At 38.8% G+C, this 18,527-nt stretch overlaps 2 protein-coding genes across 4 annotated transcripts in view; one reads left to right on the forward strand and one right to left on the reverse strand.

Annotated features, from left to right (window-relative positions):
• LOC149011322 (uncharacterized) overlaps positions 1-13,069 on the forward strand; it is a 48,983-nt gene extending 35,914 nt beyond the window's left edge. Inside the window, exons 8-15 of one of the 3 annotated variants that reach the window (XM_089160792.1) lie at positions 883-945; positions 1,030-1,126; positions 10,265-10,343; positions 10,663-10,877; positions 11,171-11,316; positions 11,446-11,568; positions 11,852-12,055; positions 12,236-13,069. In XM_089160792.1, coding sequence (XP_089016918.1) covers positions 883-945; positions 1,030-1,126; positions 10,265-10,343; positions 10,663-10,877; positions 11,171-11,316; positions 11,446-11,568; positions 11,852-12,001 — 873 coding nt within the window. In that variant the 3' untranslated portion in view covers positions 12,002-12,055; positions 12,236-13,069. Of the gene's footprint in view, positions 1-882; positions 946-1,029; positions 1,127-10,264; positions 10,344-10,662; positions 10,878-11,170; positions 11,317-11,445; positions 11,569-11,851; positions 12,056-12,218 lie in introns of all 3 variants that reach the window. The other 2 variants (XM_089160790.1, XM_089160793.1) reach the window with 2 other exon arrangements.
• Positions 13,070-14,170: 1,101 nt separating this feature from the next.
• On the reverse strand, positions 14,171-17,653 carry LOC149011323 (auxin-responsive protein IAA26-like). Its single transcript, XM_089164063.1, has 6 exons — positions 17,087-17,653; positions 16,235-16,950; positions 15,567-15,838; positions 15,191-15,335; positions 14,803-14,867; positions 14,171-14,708 (listed from the first exon to the last, which is right to left on the reverse strand). Exons 2-6 carry the CDS (start codon positions 16,855-16,857, stop codon positions 14,668-14,670), a joined length of 1,146 nt encoding a protein of 381 aa, XP_089020189.1. The 5' UTR covers positions 16,858-16,950; positions 17,087-17,653; the 3' UTR covers positions 14,171-14,667.
• Positions 17,654-18,527: the final 874 nt, after the last annotated feature.

Here is an 18,527-nt window from a genome sequence, read left to right on the forward strand (position 1 = left end):
TGCTTTCGAAGGAAGGGCCACCAACAACTCCACTATGTGGTTCAGAAGGTCAACAACCATAACCCCCTATGGTGTTGATCCAATGCTCTCCATAGTAGTGTCCTCTGAGGTATCAATGAATGATGGTGCTCGTCAGCATTTGGATCCTCTACCTCTAGGTGCCTCTTGGAAAAAGGGATTCGAGAGCTAAAATGAGTTAAAAAATAAAAAATAAAAAAGGTCCTAGATGTGTGAAATCTCCTTGGGTGACACTTGTGAGTTTTGCGAAACACTATAGATCTCGATTGAAACATGGGCATTTCATATGGTCCATTTCGGTTAGTAAAATGTGAGATGGATCATCTCAATCAAAATTTCGACCAGGATGTACCAAAACCTAGGAAATATTTCGCTCCCAAGGTTTTGTCTCGGTTTTCTTTGGGACCAAAATTTCAGGGAAATTATGATTGCTAAGAATGGAAATTTGAGCCATGGCGGGAATGCACCTGACAATCAAGACAAGATATGTTAAATTTTGATGTAACATGCTTCTTTTAGTGGAAAATCCGTAGAATGCTAAAAATATAGAAATGAGCAGAAGTAAACGGAGTGTCAAAAGAAAAGGTTAATGAATTTATGACTGCAATTTTCCATTTGGCCATAGATATTAAGCATCAATAGAAAATCATTAGCACAGCATTCCTTGCTTTCCATGCAGCAGAATCTGAGCTTCTTCTTCTTCTTTTTATTTATTTATTATTATTTTTTTATTGCTAGCAAAGTATTGGGAGGATGGGGTGAATAATTCCAAGTTCTCTAATGCATGTGTTTGTGTTTCTGCTGCCCTTTTGTTCATTTCCTTGTTACTCATTAAATTTTATGTTTTCCTGATCTTGAATTTAGCCCTGCTCAATGGGATTTGCTACTGGTGGAAGAACATTCTTTTTGTGGGGAGGTTGTATGATGGTAATCACTTTTTTCACTCATTTTTTTTCTTGTGTCCATTTGAGGTTAAACTCCATCCGTCTCAACTTTGTAGTTCATATTCAGATGCATGCAGAAGATTTTCGACTTGACCTACATGGTGTGGTTAGTGGACTACGAGATGGTGGCTACTCTGATGACATGACCCTTGCAGCAATAGCTGGTAGTATACTTCACTGTTTACAAAATCAAGTTTGGTACACATTGAAAACTACCTATAGTTTTACAGCCTAGATAATTCTTCCATCTACTGATGCCTTGATATGTAGGCGGCTGCTTTGACACAATGCAATATTAATAGGTTTTGAGTTGCTGCGTGAGTTCAGTACTTCTTTATTATTGTACTACTGACATTTATATTGATCTTGTTTTTTTGTCAACCATGTTGACTAAAACAATGATGACGCAACTGGCTTTGCTTTTTTTGCATGTATGAAACTGTAATCATTAATGCACGTATTGAGGTAACCACTGGATGACTGGATGTGATTCTTCTTCTCTCTGCTTGTTTGATGTTATATGTGTCTGGGGTACCTATTGACTATTGTGCACTTCCTGGTCAATTGGTTGTGCTAAGACATTTGGTAATAAAGAATCTATAGTATTGTGTTTATATAGTGGTGGAACCTTGCCACTGTTCCAATCATGGATTTAGGGGTTGTTTTCATAGAAAAACAAATAGGTTAGAAAAAGAGTGAGGAAGAGAGAAGAAGGGACGATGCTCGCCCAAGCACGATATGCTAATAAGGGGAAAGCTGGATTTCTAGCGTGCACTTCCGTTTTCTTTGCTGGCCTTTTTGCTTCTTCCCCTTTAGATAACAACAATGTCTACCCCATAGGTCACCAAACTTCAAAAAGAGTTTTGCCTTTCGAAGCGCCAGTGGCTTAGGGTAATTGGACCAGGCCGAGTCAGAAAGGAGTCAGAAAGGCTTTGATGACTCAAGGTTCATGTTAGGGAAAGAAGAGTGACGGTGCCAGCGTGGGAGGAGACCCATGCTTATATGTCTATGGAAGCCTGCTGGTTGTTATCAGCACATCCTAATGCACAACACCTATATATTCCATTCTTAGCGCTTACCTGTTGCTTGTTCCTTTAGCCTGATCATCCAAGTCAACCCCAACAGATAGGCATGGTTCAGTTGCCAAAGCAACCTGGGGAGAGAAAAGATGCTGCAAGCCATCTGGGGAGAGTACCTGCGACAGATTGGAATAGTCTTATCAAAGGCAGCATCCTTTTATAAATAGAAGTTTCCTTGATTAACAAGATAGGCTGGTTAGGGCTTCATGATATTACTCCTAGTTCCCCTAACTTACTAGCAATTACAAGTTTACAACTAATGATACAAAGGATAGAAAATAGCAGAAAAATTCAAGAAACAGAATAATAAGAACCTGCTATTCACTGTGGAATTCAATGGCCAAACAGTAGAAATTTGCAAGATAGAACTGGTTTTACTGGTGCCAGTCACCCCCAATACCTCCCGGTGTCCTTCAGCCTAGGGCTGCCCAAAACTCACTCACCAAACCAATCCCTCCCCTCTCTATTCCATTTCCCCTCTATTTATTACCCCTCAACTAACCATAATTCTCTCTCTCCTCCACATGGCATCATCCTAGGGCCCTAACACTACTTTTTATTTATTTATTTCTGATTTATGTATCCATGATATATGGGCTTGAACTTAATATATGTGAGACACCATCATTTGATCTAGTTGGTTATTGTATTTCGTTGACTTGTTGTATATGTAACCATTCTATCAAACAATTCATGTATGCTGATGATTCTATGCCTGTATGTTATATTGTTTTTACTTGTTGGAACCAAGTATTTGTTAATATACTAGAATGATAACTTTTTAGTAGTTTTTTTTTGCAAATACTAGTTCTATTGTGTTTATTATACTTTAAATAGGTAAGAGGCAAGAAATCAAATGAAATGGAGGTCATAAAGGCCCAAAACCTACAGTTAAAATAAAAAACAAAACAACAAAATAAAAAAAAACCAGGTTTCAACTGAAATTTTGGTTGAACCCTGGAGATTTCGGTTTTTGCGAAATTTGCACCATGGGGAGTTAGGTGCTTAAAATCCTAGTTCCTTTTTTGGCTTTGGTCTTGTAGAATCAACATTTGAAGGTGATTTGCTATACAAGTTGCTGTTTTGAGAAGACTATTAATTGTTATGGAGATCCGTCCATCCTTTCCCCTTGTTTTCATTTGTGAAAACCCTATTTTCCAAGACCTACCCACCATCCAAATTCTCCAATAAAATCCATCTAGTTTCAACTGATGGCCTCATATATTATTGCCTCACATTCTTCAAGATGCAGCTACATTAGACCCTTAAAATCTTAATTGTCAACCCTTTCTTTATTTTTTGAAATTCCCCCAAAAACCCAAATTTCATACTCAGGTCTACTTCAATCCAACAGTCAGATCCGTCCATAATTTGGAGCACTTTATAAACCATCCCCTAGGTTTGAACCAAGTTTCAGGTCAATCTTGATAAAGATCCAATGAACATGATTGTCTAAATCTTACTTCTTTGGGCATTATACATTTAGGTTGAATTGGCTAGCTCTACTATAACTAATTCGTTGTCATTTGATATTTTATGGCCTAGTCGGTGAGCCTTGGTGCAACATTTAAGTTGCCCTATTGCAATCATTGGGTTGTAGGCAAAGTTCGAAATATCGGTTGGTGTCGCCGTGTTAGTGGCTGGCGACACCAACCGATATTTTGGGCCACTTTTTGAGGGGGTTTGATTTTCAAGGGAATTTGGGGTCATTTTGGCCTGAATTTTTACATATAGCCTAATTTGAGGCCAATAAACACATTGGGAATATTATTTTGACTTAAAACAACACCTAAACTAATGTTCCTAATTGACACATGTCTGACTGTATGCAGGTGAAAGCTGCGAAACTAGAAGTTTGGAAACTCATATAAACCAAATCATCTAAAGTTTACAAGTCATTATACAAGTACATAGAATCATTCAATCATCTCAAATCTCCAACTCTAAATTCCAAGTATTGTGCCTTGGTGGATCCAACTCCCATTGACTGTGCTCTCTCCAACCCATCCTCGCCCCCAACCAATTTACATATTGATCCCATCTCATTTGATATTGATAGTTCTCTTGATAGTCCTGAATTGCAACTTTATAGCGGTCTCTTCTGCCATCAAGAGAACTCTCCTATGAGGGAATTGAGAATAGGGCCAAGGAAGGTGTTGCATGCGTGATGATGCTACTGCTGGTGCCAATGATTGTGAAGTTATGGACTCCTCAATAGACATTGGCCTTGTGAGACTAAGCTCATAATAATTATCGTCCTGCAAGTTCCCATAATACGAAGTACTAAAGGGGATACCCATATCCATACCAGATTGTCCATGAGAAAGAGGGACACCATAAATACCGGTAGGCCCATAATCAGATGTGGAGCCTACAGACTCATCGAAGCTCATTGACCCCATCGCTCTATTAAGTTGTCCACCGGATTCAAAGGATTTATATAAGAATCGTAGGATCCATTACTGTAAGATCCATCATCATTTCCACCTTTGTGCAATTGTTGCTTCCCATGGCCCTTCTCCTTTTGATGGTGGCTCGTATCAGGATATTCACGACCACGTTGCTGCTCATCACCATGATTATAATCCTGGGTGGCATGTGTGAAATGAGGCTCCCCAGTGTATCTAAGTGGGGGCTGCTGTGTTTCTGGTAGTGGAACATGCAAACGCTCTTCAAGGCCTCTACCACCACCATCACCATCACCACCATCATCATCATCATCCTCATCCTTTGCAGTCTGACTGGGAGTGAGTGTGTCATCTGAATCATTGTCTTGCCGCTCTTGTGTGCCTAGTGCCACCATCCAATTCTTATCAACAGTATCAGCTACCTCTATATGTGCCTGCCCATCTTGAGAGGCCATAAACTCATCCACATCAACCCTTGCAGCTTGAGCTAGCTTTGGGTCAGGCCTCCCTCCAGGTTGGTCCAACATTGGCTCACCCCTATCCAACATCCACTGAGTGAGGGGATCTTGCTCATCTGTGCCCACCTCAAATATATCATCGAGATCGATGTATTGCCGACTATTCTCAGTCTGCTCCCTGACATGTTGTATCTTCAACCTGATGTTGTATTGACAAAACACTAGATCATTTAGGCGCTGGCTTCCTAACTGGTTCCTCCATTTGGAGTGAATCATGTTAAATGTACTCCAATTCCTCTCACACCCCGAGGAAGAGCAAGTCTAAGATAGGATCCTGATCGCCAATCTCCAAAGGTTGGATGCACTATTCCCATAGAGATACCACTACTCAGCTGGATTATTACAAAAACATTTAGTTAGAACTTTAATACTTAACATCAAATCAACTTATCTATAAATTATAATAATTGTTGGGAAATGCCATATACTGATGTACTCATATGTAATTGCACTCAATTATACACACATTATGTCATTAGACTAACCTAGGACATGTTAGGAGAGTGTAAGAGGCTTAGGGTTTGCTAGAAAACCCTAAAAACCTAATCAAGTCCTTGAATGCACATTACTGTAATGTGCATTTTGTGCTACAGACGAACGTCCGTTTGATCTTGACAGTCGTCTGTTTGGTCACAGAGAGCCAGACGAAATTTCCGTCTGGTAATTGAAAAGCCAGATGGACGACCGTTTGGTTTAAATAAGTGCCTCAACAACTATTTTTTCCTCTAGGTTGCACCACCACCACCAATAATAATAATAATAATAATAATAATAATAATAATAATAATAATAATAATAATAATAATAATAATAATAATAATAATAATGCATTTATGCATCTAAGGATATAAGTATCTAACCTGGATCACTGGTTTCTCTGCCTTGTACAACATCTCCACTAAAGGACCCAAATGCATCTCTAAACAACTTGATCTGCAATAGTACAATCATTTGTATTGATTGGTTAGCTAAATTATTTATACAATAAATACAAGTTCAAATCGTTTGAAATCCTGATGTCTCACACTCTCATCTCGTTGTGGCAAAATGATTGGAGCATTGGATTTGGCTCCAACCCCGAAATCACCTGTAACAGGGCATCCAACAGGTTTTTGTCCAACTCTAAATGTTCACTATATTGATATATAGGGTTTAGAAAGTAGGCTGCACAATTAAAAAAGCTTACAGTTAGAAGTTAGAGTTAGGATTGAATGAATTACCAATACCTACAACTACAAGTCAACAACACACAATATTTACTTATCGGCCCTATACAAGGGATGCATCAGATGAGCAGTCCATTGTGCATACACAATGTCCAAGAAAACCCGATGCCCTTTAGGGTTTGTTGCCTCTATAGCAACCTTCGTATGCTTAAGGGCTGCATATAAGTGGGGCATAGTGGGTCCCCTCAAGGAAGAGTCCACTATATGCAAGACCTTTATAATAGGCTCTAAGGTCTGCAACACCAGAATAACATTTCTCCAAAACTCATCAGATGATATTGTGTTCTGTGCCTCGTGCCTGTTGGTCATGCTGAATTATCATAAACTTATTAAGTCAATAGACAGTAGATAGCTAGATATACAAGATAATCATAGACTCATAGTATAATAATTTGTAAGATGAAATAATAGATAGTTATCTTACTTGGATCCAACACAATCAAACCACTCCTAGGATGCAAGCATGGATCTAAAGCCCGACTTCTTCTCTTGCATACTGCTCTAGGTGACAAAATTTGTCCCGAATCTTGTTAGACCAGGTTGCACCAACTCACCTCCATATGATCTCCTCATTATAGACAAAGCAGTGTTATGATTGTAGATGAAGTTGGTTACTTGTCTAGCCCTTTCAACTATTTTGTGGATAATTTTCCAATGTCCTTTAGTATTAGGTCGATAGAATGAGTTGCACAAGGTGTCCAAAAAAGATGATAGTCTGGTGAACTCATCAACACTTCATCGGCCTTATTGAAGTTAGAGCCATTGTTAGTGACAATTTGCACCACATTCTTCCTCCTAACCTCATCTATCACATCCTGTAAGAGACCCATGATATATTTGTGGTCTTTTGTATGACTAGTAGCATCCACTGATTTCAAGAAAATGGTTCTCCTGTCACAGTACACCATAAAGTTGATGATGGACTTTCTCGTTGGACCGGTCCATCCATATGTATCCTAGAGGGGTTTCATATTTTTTATATACTGCTGTAGCTCTTCCTGCTCCTCCTGAAGGAGAGTGGTCATCAACTCTGTAGGGGTGGGACCCTCATATCCAGGCCTACCTCTGCAGTAGTATCAATCATGTGCCTATAGTATGGACCTTATGCTATGTTTGCTAGAATTTGAACTATAATACATCCACTTTGATACTACCTTTTTAACCTTCTTGGCCATACATTTCTATTCGCCAGAAATCTTGGGCTGCTTGGCCCCCTTCCTTTTGAAAATTTCAGGATCCTGCTCCATAATCAGGTCCCCATGGCGTGGATAATCAGATGATGTTGGACCTGATTTACAAGGGGCCCTTTGACTCTGTGATCTGCTAAACATGCCAAATACACCACCCCTCCCCAAATTTAAATGGTCTGGCCCTTGTAGCCCTAGAGGGACCAGCTCCTGAAGCTTTAACTCTAGCCATATCCTGCTCTTGATAGTGCAATTGCCTGCTCTCTACCATGGCCTGCCGCATGTCCCTCTCCTCTTGATCTCTCTCCACATCGACAGGATCAACATCTTGATCATCAGGTGAATCATCTTTGTATGATGACAATCCCCGCACTGCATCATCTAGTGCTTTGCTCAGTCTCCTTTGATCATCTTTTTTCTTCCCCTTCGCTTTTTATAAATCCCTAAGTGCCTTCACTACATCTGGATGGGCCTTTGTGCATGTGTTCACATCCTTCGAACTCCCGGTGATGTGACCCTTAAACCTTGTGATGCCACGTAAGTTGATTCTCTTCCCACAAAAATTACATTGTGTTTTATTTTTATCTCCATCAATAGCCACACAGTATTGCCATACTGGGTTAGTCCTCCCTCTTGCTATTGGTCTCTCAGGCTCTCCTTGTGGCTGTGGCTATCCCCGTCCACCCTATGAAGAACCAACTCCCCTCTAACTCCCACTGGAAGACATGATGGTTGTTGCATTCATAATGATTGCACAAGTCATTGAACATCACCAAAATAATTTTCTCTACACAAATTAGCAATCATGTATGATGTAATAATGTACTTAAGTATAAGTGTATACTACTAACTAGCAATTCCTCATATTATTTTTTAATATAAAATGAATTTTTACAAATTTTTGGCAAAAAAATAGGCTGCCCATATCAAAACTAGTGATGAAATCACATGGGCAACACTTCAGAAATACTTACATAATTATTCCATAATTTTCAAAACCTTTTCCCCCCATTTTCCCGTATTTTCTCCATTTTTTCATAATTATTGATATTTTTATTAATATGTTAATAATTTTATTATTTATTGGGTTGGAAAAATATTTCAACTTCTTGAGTCCCTAGATCGGCTCATGGAGTTCCACATATGTTTTTTCTATCATCATACAACAGATATATCACAGAAGAAGTAATGATTTTCAATGTAAAAAATATAATTTTTAACTCCCAAAAATAAAAAATAAATTACTTCACGAAAAAAAAATATATTTCTGACTATGTGAGCTCATAAATCGGCTCACGGTATTCAACATACTTTAATTTCATAACCATCCAACAACATTATAGCATGCATTTTGTCAAAAATTAGTTGGAGAAGAATGATTACATGTGAGACGAAAAACTCACATATCTGTGCGAAATCCCTCTTGATCAACAAAAACAATGTGATATCCGGCAATAATGAAGCAAGATGTACTCGTAGATGTTGAAGATTGGACCAAAATATGGTGAAAAGTGCAAGAAATAAGAGAGAGGCTCTAGAGAAGTTTGGAGAAGATAGAGAAAATATAAAAAAATCAGAGTGAAAATTGGTCGAAAATTCGATCTACATTCACTTGAATCTTTGACTTGTGACGATATATTGCTGATTTCTCGGCGATATATCGTCGACATTTACAGTGTCGTGTCACTAAGGGGACTAGTGTCGCCCCCCAGCGACAAGGTGGTATATCTCCAACACATTGTACCGTGGTTGTAGGTTCAAAACAATGGAAAGTCTCTCCATGAAGCAGTGGTAAAGCTGTGTATGGTTGTCTCCACTGGAAGCTACAGTGGCATGAGTGTCATAAATTGGGACACTTCCCCCCCCCCCCCCTGGGGCAATATTTCATGGGCTTCTTGAGACCCTGAATAGTTTACATGTTCATGAATGTAGAAAATTGGTATGGGAATTCGTCATAGTGCCATGTCTCTTTGATCCTGGAGATTTTTACTGTTAAATGTAGAATCAGTAATTAGAAGGGACACTGGAAATATTCCAATCAGTTCCAGGAGGGAGAAGAAGAAGAGGATACTCCACATCCTAATTAAATGTCTGTGCAGTTCATCAACTTGGGAGTTCTTCACATTGCCAGATCACTCATGGAGATTATGACTGTTAAAAATTCATTCAATCCTTAGAAAGAGTGCTGGAAACATTGCAGTCAGTTCCAGGAGGGGAAGAAGAAGAAGATACACTATTTCTTAATTAGATGTCTATGTAGGCGTATTTGCATATCAAATTTTCTGCAATCAACAAGGCATACGGCTAGGTTCCAAGCCCTATGCCATACATCATTTCCTTATTATGCTGATTAAATCTCAAGTCTTGCTAAAATTTGGACTCGGCCATCATGTATTAGGTGGTCGGAGTTCAGTTGGAGCTACAATCTTCCATGTGTCCCACTCATGCTAATAGGCTTCAGATCTATCTTTCTTGTTGTTTCTCACGAACCCTTACTCCAGAAGACCTTGTAGTTGTTGGAGGACTAAGAAATTGAAGAAAATGGGAACAAAGGAAGGAGAAACTATTTGGTTGAATTTTGGTAGCTAGGATAATGCTTTACTGCCTCTTATTTTATATCCCTTCCTGATTCCTATTTTCTTTCTTTTATTCCTTCTCTTTTAAATTGAAACTGTGTAGGCCATTTTATCAAAAAGAACTGCCGGGGGGGGGGGGGGAGAGTATCTTTATGTAAAGAAGTTGCAACACTGATGTTTCTAGCCTCTCCTTTATTCCAGTGCTTTCTTAACTCTCAAAAATTGGTGATAATAAATTTAAATAAATTGTTTCCATATTTATTTCAAGTCAAAATGGTGCTAAGTGGAACTTTCTTGTTTTGGTTTAGGTGCACATAAGCTGCTTATTACATCACCACCAGTTGCTGTATTTCCTCATCCTCTTGCAAGTGATCTTAGTTTCTCAAGGTTTGTGGTGGCATTTTCTTTCATCTTTCTCCTTAGTGTTGAGTCTGGGTTAATTCTGTCTATTATTTCACTTGAGGTAAAATGCTGATACCAATGGTGGTGAGACACAGATGTTACCACTGCTTGCAGTGCAAGATTTCAGATTTGCACAATTACATTGTTATAATGCATAATGTACCTGCAGAACTGAATAGATGATAACATTGTGCAGTGTTGATGCAAGTTGATACAGTGTGGTTTGTGTCTTCTGCACTGTTGGTAGCTCTATCTCACTCTGTGAAGTTTAGTCCTGTTACTTTTATGCCCCTGTTTCTTGTAGGTACTGGAATTACTTGAGGAAGCAAACATTTGTACTAGAATCTTACACTACACAAGTTAACTGGATAATGAACCGCGCACTGTTTTCTTCTCATTGCTATCTGTCCTGGGGATTTGTTGCACCATACTTCATGGCAATGCTTCATATTGCAGCTGCAGCATCAGCAGTATACTTAAAGGAGTACCCACTCAATGATACATCCTTTACTTGTGGCGGTAAGCACACACCTCTCTTTTTTAGTTGAAAATCTTTCTGCAGGGGCAGCAGGACAAGATTATGTGCCTGGTTTGCTTTGTAACTACAGAGTAAATGCAAGATATATGCTCCCTAAACCTTTTAAACACTTGAGCCCATTGTTGATGGTTTCTGAAGAAGAGGGGAGAAAAAAGCAATGAAGTAGGAAAAACACTGTATGCTAATATCATGATTTTTGACTTCCATAATTCCATTTGATCATTCTTTTTTCTCTTTAATTTTTACTTAAGCAGTATATATTGCTTTTGCCTAGGTTTGACACTTGCAGGTTGCTTGGCTGTGTGCACTACTATAGAACTGCTTTCAATGTGGAACTTGACTAAGGTGGAAATTCAGCTCTGTAACATGTTGTCTCCCGAGGGGCCTCCAGTCTCGCTGGGTTCCTATAACTGGGCTCTTGTAAGTATCTTCAGTAATTTACATTAAAAAACGTATTGTGGGAATTTGTATTGATCTTCTTTGTATCATAATTATGTGTAGCTGACAATTTGATAAAATTTTAACTAAAATATATATTCAACTGAGCAGGTATTTCTTGCCATGTTGGTTGACAATTTCTTATATCCTATTTCTGCAATGCGATCACATTTTTCTCAGTCTATCAACTGGTCTGGTGTCCGGTACCACTTGAAGAATGGGAAAATAAGCAAGGTATGCTGACTGCAGTGAGTATTTGTCTATCATTTTGATTTGTGTCTTGAATTTGTAGACAACCAGCTTTTAATTATGTTAGCGTCACCATAACTGGGAAATATGCATGTACAATAGAACTTGAGGTTCAGCACAATTGTAGCCAATTTTGATGGTTTAGGATGCTGGTGCTGTTTTCCCATTGTCTCGGGTGTCTATCTTTGTCTTGGTTTCTCATTAATATGAGGATAGTGCAAGATAACAAATAGAAAATGAACTCATCTACCTCTCACTACCAATGCAGATCGACAGAAGTAAGGATTCAGGTTCAGTATATTCAGATCTGGGGGGAAAGCATCTGTACGGGAAGAGGGGAGCTCCTAGAAGCACAGTCGTCGGTTCTTTGGAAAGAAGTTGGGCACAATGGCGCCAACCCAAGAAATTTGATGTCTAGCAATGCCCATGAATTTGATCTATGGTTACTCAGTTTGCACTGTCCTCAGTGCAGGTAATTCTTTCAGATTTTTTTTGGGGGGGTTTCTGTTTTAGGTTATCCTTATTCAACTAATTCAATTCTTAGTCCTTAACCCTTTGTCGGCAAGGTTAATTTCATACTGTCATTGTTTGTGAAATCTCAATATGTATAATGAACTTTTTAATTTTTGATACAGACTAAAGTTGTTTTCAGAAGCTAAAACGTTTTCAACATGTGGAGATAATGATGTTTCAGATCACATTGAACTAGTGCACACCACTGTTGGTTATTCGTCACCACACTGCTGCTGCTGCTGCTGGTGGTGGGGTCACCAAGTGCTACATCGATGTCTGGCATAAGAAATTCTACTAATGGAAGGAGAAAGAATATCCAAGACCTTAGACTCTCTTTGTTCCTTAGCTGCTAGAAAATGGTAAAACATGTACAGTAAAAGTGATTCAAGGAAAAAGAGTTATGTGATTTTTTGGTGACTTGCAGTGTATGAAACTGATTAAAGTCACACCTGTATCAGATTGGACCATGGCGGCCATTTCCTCCTTCCACAATTCTTGGCCTTTATATATTTATTTATTAATTTTTCCAGGGGAAGTGAATGGTGGATTGTCAAACGTCAATGGTGGTGATAGACCTTAAAAGGTATTTTTAACTGTTGGGTCACATTCCAATGGAGGAAAAAGCTCCGACAAGGAAATGACCAAAACCCTCCACTGCACACAAACACAAACACAAACCAAAGCAGATAATCTGGTGAGCAGTGAGAAAAGGAGGAAAATTCTTTTCGTACTGAACCTGAACAACTCTTGCTGGTCCCTATTTATGGGTTGGTGAGTTAGGCAAGTTTCGATGACAATGACCCTTCTTTCCTCTCCCTCCATTGTTCTATTCCCACTTTCCTTCTAATATATTATTTTTCTATACTACCAAGACCTTTAAAATAATATATTTTAACCAAGTTTATCGCCAACAAAAAAGCAATTAGGAGGAATCAGAATTTTTAAATTTTTTTAATAATACTAAGTGGAGATAAGGGTTGATGGACACCGAGCTTCTAGATCTCCTTCTATGTATAAATTTATATAGATAATAAGGCCATATGGGAAGTCTCAACACTTTCTAGGGTTTCTCAGCTTCCCTTTCTTCTCTGTTAAGGTGTTTTGAGCAAACCAAAACGTGCCAAATGCTAAGTGTTAAAAAGGGAAAAGTAGCACGAATTCCAAGGGTGGTATATTATCTCTCTCATTATTCCCCTCTTCACAACTAAAGCCAAAAATGGTGGGAGTGTGAGAGGCAGAGGCTAATAGTTTAGTGCAGTAGCACTGTACCTGTACCATGTTGATTGGTTCTATTGTAAAAGACAACCACAGGAATAGAGATGTGATAAAAAGAAAGAGAGGTACAAAGCTTTACAGCCCATCATCTGCTTCCAAGTTTTGAACCTTTCTCAGTTCTGATTCCTCAGGGAAATGAGTGAGAGATGGCTGTTTCAAACACTGAACGAACAGAACAGAAAATGTAGACTCCACCTTATTCCTAGAATATTTAAAGTTTGCAAGGGAACAATTACTACCCAAAAAAGATGTTGCTTCAGTTATACACATTAGCTGTCAAGCTAAACATTTTTGGCCCTTGAACTGAAATTTCGATCTTGACCATTGATATTCTACAGTCGAAATGGAAATCTTGACCAAAATTTTGGATCCAATGATCCGAAATTTGAATCCGATGATTGAAAATTAGTGCACAGAACTGCAGCAATTTCTCCCAGGAACCCCTTCCAGAGTTTTGGAGCATGGTTCCGGAGAGTTGGAAATTGGGTACTAAATGAATAGAAAATACAGTCCCAAATTCTAGAAGGATTTCATGTCATTTTCTTTGTAACACTGATACAGTTGAGAATGGATTAGATCAAATCAATTTGATAGGAGTATCAGCAGCAAAAAACTAGGTTTTGAGGTAATTTGGACTAGGCATTCGGCTCTTGTTTGGGTCTTGCACATTAAATGCGCAGGACTTTCAAGCCACACACCATGAGCTGTCAGAATGAAATTTCAATCTCGATCGTTGAAATTCAACCGTCAAGATCCAATTTCGACCGCTATTTCAAATCTAAGTGTCCTAAATCTCGACTTGACAAATGCGCATGACCCAAACAATTTTGTGTTCCATGATGCATTTCTTGATGCCTTTTGAGCAAGCATCACAAAAACCAAGCAAATAAATGAAAAACATTTGATTTCTGGTTTGAGGGGTGGAGGGCAGGAAAAAAAGATATAGCAAAAAAGCCACTCAGTTCCAATTAATCCAATTTCCGGTTGATATTTTACAAAAGTGCCTGCGACAAGGGAAGCCCCATAGACCTCTAGAGAAAAATTGGAACAAAATAAATTACTTGCTAATTCGACAGCAGCCATGTTTACCCAGTTTGAGAAACATTTTGAAAAAAACCATCTGGTCTATTTGGATTTTCTTTCTACAAGGGATGCTGAAACAGACCACCCAGAAATTAAAGAACAAAAAGAGGGGAAAAAAAAGCTGTTGATCACTCTAAAAATGATGTAAGCCATATCTTAAGTTACAAAACCAGATCACTTTGTCATGAAGATTCCCTAATGACAAATTCCTCATCATCCCACTCTGTTCTCTGGTTTAGTATTACAGCTCGCCACTGCAACACAATTAAGATTCAACCCAAATCAGAAACACTTGTGGTTGTTAACCATCATTATCACCAGGGAGTTAAGGTCATGTATCTAACTTACTGTGAAATTTTGGAAGGTCCAAAGTCTTCATTACACGAAGCCTCTTCACACTTGATGCAAACATTCTGCAACAAATGTAGTATAAGAATCTAAATTATTGACAAAAGATTATAACTAAGTATACATTTGTCTCCAAAATCTTCACTTGATATTACAATTCCTGTACAGTTAGCTACATGAAATAATATAAATGCTGAGAAAAGATTTAACAAATGAAGAATGGAATAAACAAAGATTTGATGAACAGAAGTTACAGAACAGATATCTTGGCTAATCTAAATAAGCATCTACATAAATTATACTAATACCCACCATCTTCAAAACCCCTCCCCCGAGACACAAACACAATAAAATACAAATCTTTAAAATTCAAGACTTCGAAACTTACTGCCATGGGACATCTCCAACAAGCATCCTGTCTCCCTCATTGTCCTCATACACCAGAGTATATTCCCCTTTTCCATCTAATAAACCTGTAATTGGCTTGGGTTCTGCTTTGTTCTGATCTCCAGTAGCAGAAGAATCTCCTTGAGCTAAACAAAAGAAACAAAAAGACAAACCACACATTATAAAAGCTTCATCTTTGTTCTTTTGTTTGTTTTTCTTCTCCATGAATTGCGCCAGAAAGTCTGTGTAAAGCAACAGCCCGGCCACCCAAATAAACAAACAACACAGGAAACTAAGCCCTCCCCATTATTGAGTTTTACAAATATGAATGTTTTAATAATAAATCAATCAAATAAATAAAAGCTATTTTAGTTTACCTGCAAGAAGGCATCTGAAGAGCTCATCAACTGCTGAACAGAGTTTTTCATAGCTGTTGTAAGCATTGAGATCCACTTTCCTTCCTATAGGGACTCCATCCATGTTAATCTTTACAAACAAGCCCTTCCTGAGAGCTTCAGGTTTTTCAACCTTCACATCTGCTGGTGGTGGAAGATGAATCTCAGATGCTGCTGGCTTGGAAGAGCTGCTGCTTGCAATATTCTTCCTGAATGAACGGATTGGAGGCCAACCCACAACTGGAGCAGGAGTTCTGATATTTTGTTCCAAGAGCAGCAAGAACAGACAAACCCATCATCACAAGAACTTAAAATACCAATGGCGGGTTTACAGTTCTATTTTTTTAATAGACAGGGAAACTTTTAACATAAGCAAAAACTATTCTGAAAAGGAAGAAAGGATCAAACTGAATGTTTAGAGCAGTTGAGAGACATCATAACAGTAACAAGAGTTCACAGTAATGAAAAGCTGAGACTTTTAGTCAAGAGAAACTAAGATATTCAAAAGGAACCCAGAATCTGAAAAGAGAGAAGAGGCTTTTTTTTTAATTTTTTTTTTACCCTGGGTTTGTGAAATCATAAAATAGTGATATTAACGAAACCCAACAAGGCATTCAGAGAAGGGAAGGAAAAGAAGAAAGCCGAAGTACCTTTTCTTGGAGCTGTTGAGCACATCTGTATTTGCAGGAACTGAAGCACAAGCTGGGGAACATGCCTGCTTCTCAGGGTTTTGCAGTTCTGTGACTTTTGTGCTACATGTAGTAAGTGGTGATTCTTCTGAGATTATAGGTAATTTCTGAGGAACACAGGGGAAATGATGAAACTGCGGCTTTGACTGTTGTTGCTGAGGCTGGGTTTCCGTTTGGAAAGCTGAAGGAGACGAAGAAGGTGTTGAAGACCATGGAGAAGAGAAAGTAATCCCAACTTTTCGTTCTGTAGATGAAAATATTTGGTTCCCCATCCTCGTTTGGTATCCTTTTAAGTCCTCTACGGTGTCTAAGAAGCCTCTCTTTGCACCAGCAGAAACACCATTGCTGCTACCGCTGTTGTGGTTGTTGGTGATTATGTAAGGTTTGGGAGAAAAACACCCAAGAGAAAGAATCGATTCATCTCTATGTTTGGAATCCTTTTTGCTAGTTTCTTGGTCAACCCATTCTTCTCCAGGAGGTCCCAATCTTAGCTCCAACTTTTTATCCTCTGAAACTCCAAATCTGGCTTCATCTCTTCTCACAAAATGAGGATACAGCTCTCGGTTCCCAGAAGAATCCTCCATTTCTTTTCTTAGTAAAAGAAACAAAACGGAAGAAATCTAGATGGAAAATAGAAGGCCCACTTTCAAATTTCACTCAGAAAGAAATTTGAGTGACTGAAATCGGAAAATGACAAACAAACCAGTCACCAATCAGCTATAAACATTCGAACAGAAAATAACATGTAACAACCAAATGAAAGTAGAAGCAGAAGATAAAGCTGAGAAACCACAACAGATCAACACCACTTACCGAGTTACCTTCTTCTTCTTCTTCAGCAAAGCTCCAAAACATCTAAGCCCACTTTAAGTCTCCTGTCTCTCTCCCCAAAACAAACTCTAGGAGAAGAAAACCCAGTCAAGGATAACCAACAGCCAACAAGCCCAAAAAGACAACTGGTTTTATGCTAAGGGTCTTATTTCTTTCTTGTAAGTTGTAACCAACTCATGATTCATTTTTATTGAGGTTTCTCATGTAAACCTCAAGAATAACACCCCTTTTTAAAGGTCTGCTAGAGGACTTAAGGGTCAGGGAACAAATAAAAAGATGCAACAAAGGAGAAACCCAGAAAGATTCCTTCACCCAAAACCAAAACACAAAACGGAAGTAGAGGATTTAGCACGTAACCATGTCTGTGACGCGCACAGAACCAAAGCAAAGAAGCCAACGTTGCTGCCGTTGTTGTTGTTGGTGTTCTTCTATTCAGGACGCAAACGGGGCTCACTTATCGATGAGGCTGTTCCAAACATCCAGTCTTATTAGCACACGAACCCAAACATATTCTTCCTCTCACTATCTCTCTCTCTTTGTTTATTTATTTATATAGTTTAAACACAGGAGACTTTTTGGGCTTGAAGGGCTTTGATTTATTGTTTAAGAGCCAAGGTTGAAGGTAAAACTAAACCCCAGTTAAAACATAAGAACAAATCATTTTTGGCTAAAAGATAATGCAAGATTAGAGAATCCCATGTGTTAATCCTTAATTTGATGTGGGTATCTGGGTATCTTTTTGAAAAGAAAGAAAAGATGGGGAGAGAGAGCGAGAGAAAGGGTGTGGCAGGAGTCAGGAGATGCTGTCTGCCATGCCATGGACCGAAGTCTACTCATGCTCATAATTTTTTATTTTCATTTCCATGTTGGAATAGAGTAAGGAAAGTAAGGAGAGAGGAAGTATGAAAAGAATCTGAGACAATGAGATGCGTGAAAGAGAGAGAGAGAGAGAAGGGAGAGAAGGGAGAGAAGGAAGAAGATCTGCGTGATCCATATGTGCAGGCTTACACCCTGCAATTTAAACATTTCTGGTCCAATGATCTTGTCTGAACAGTGGATACTCTCTGTCTCTTTCTCAGAGCTCTGTGGTTCTGTGGTAGTGCCGTAGTGGTATAATTGCATAATGCCGTCCAGATCCCTATACTGACTGACCTACTGTTACTCACTCAAGTCCGTACATTGGCTCTGGATTTACCAGACAACCCCTCGTTCCTCATTCTCCGACAGCTGGTTTTGTTGCTACCCTTTTGATTTGTTAGAGCCTCCCCTGGTGGCTAGGAGTCTTAATTTTGCAGAGATAAGAAGACCATTTCAAAACCTACTGATATTCTTTATTCAGATTGCCATGGTAATGCCTTGGGTTGATCTGGTTCAGGTCTTAATTAACGAATTGGTTTGGTTCAGTTTCAATGATTTGCTTCAG

Source organism: Hakea prostrata, chromosome 7 (genome assembly GCF_041222555.1).
Source record: "Hakea prostrata isolate BN-2017 chromosome 7, UWA_Hpros_2, whole genome shotgun sequence".
NCBI lineage: Eukaryota > Viridiplantae > Streptophyta > Magnoliopsida > Proteales > Proteaceae > Hakea > Hakea prostrata.

Coding starts and splice junctions, on each gene's coding strand:
- LOC149011323 (XM_089164063.1), bottom strand. CDS start 16,857: ATGGAGGATTCTTCTGGGAACCGAGAGCTGTATCCTCATTTTGTGAGA. Junction 15,336..15,566: donor CTTCAGATGCCTTCTTGCAG/GTAAACTAAAAT, acceptor TCTTTTGTTTAG/CTCAAGGAGATTCTTCTGCT. Junction 14,868..15,190: donor GTTGGAGATGTCCCATGGCA/GTAAGTTTCGAA, acceptor CATTTGTTGCAG/AATGTTTGCATCAAGTGTGA.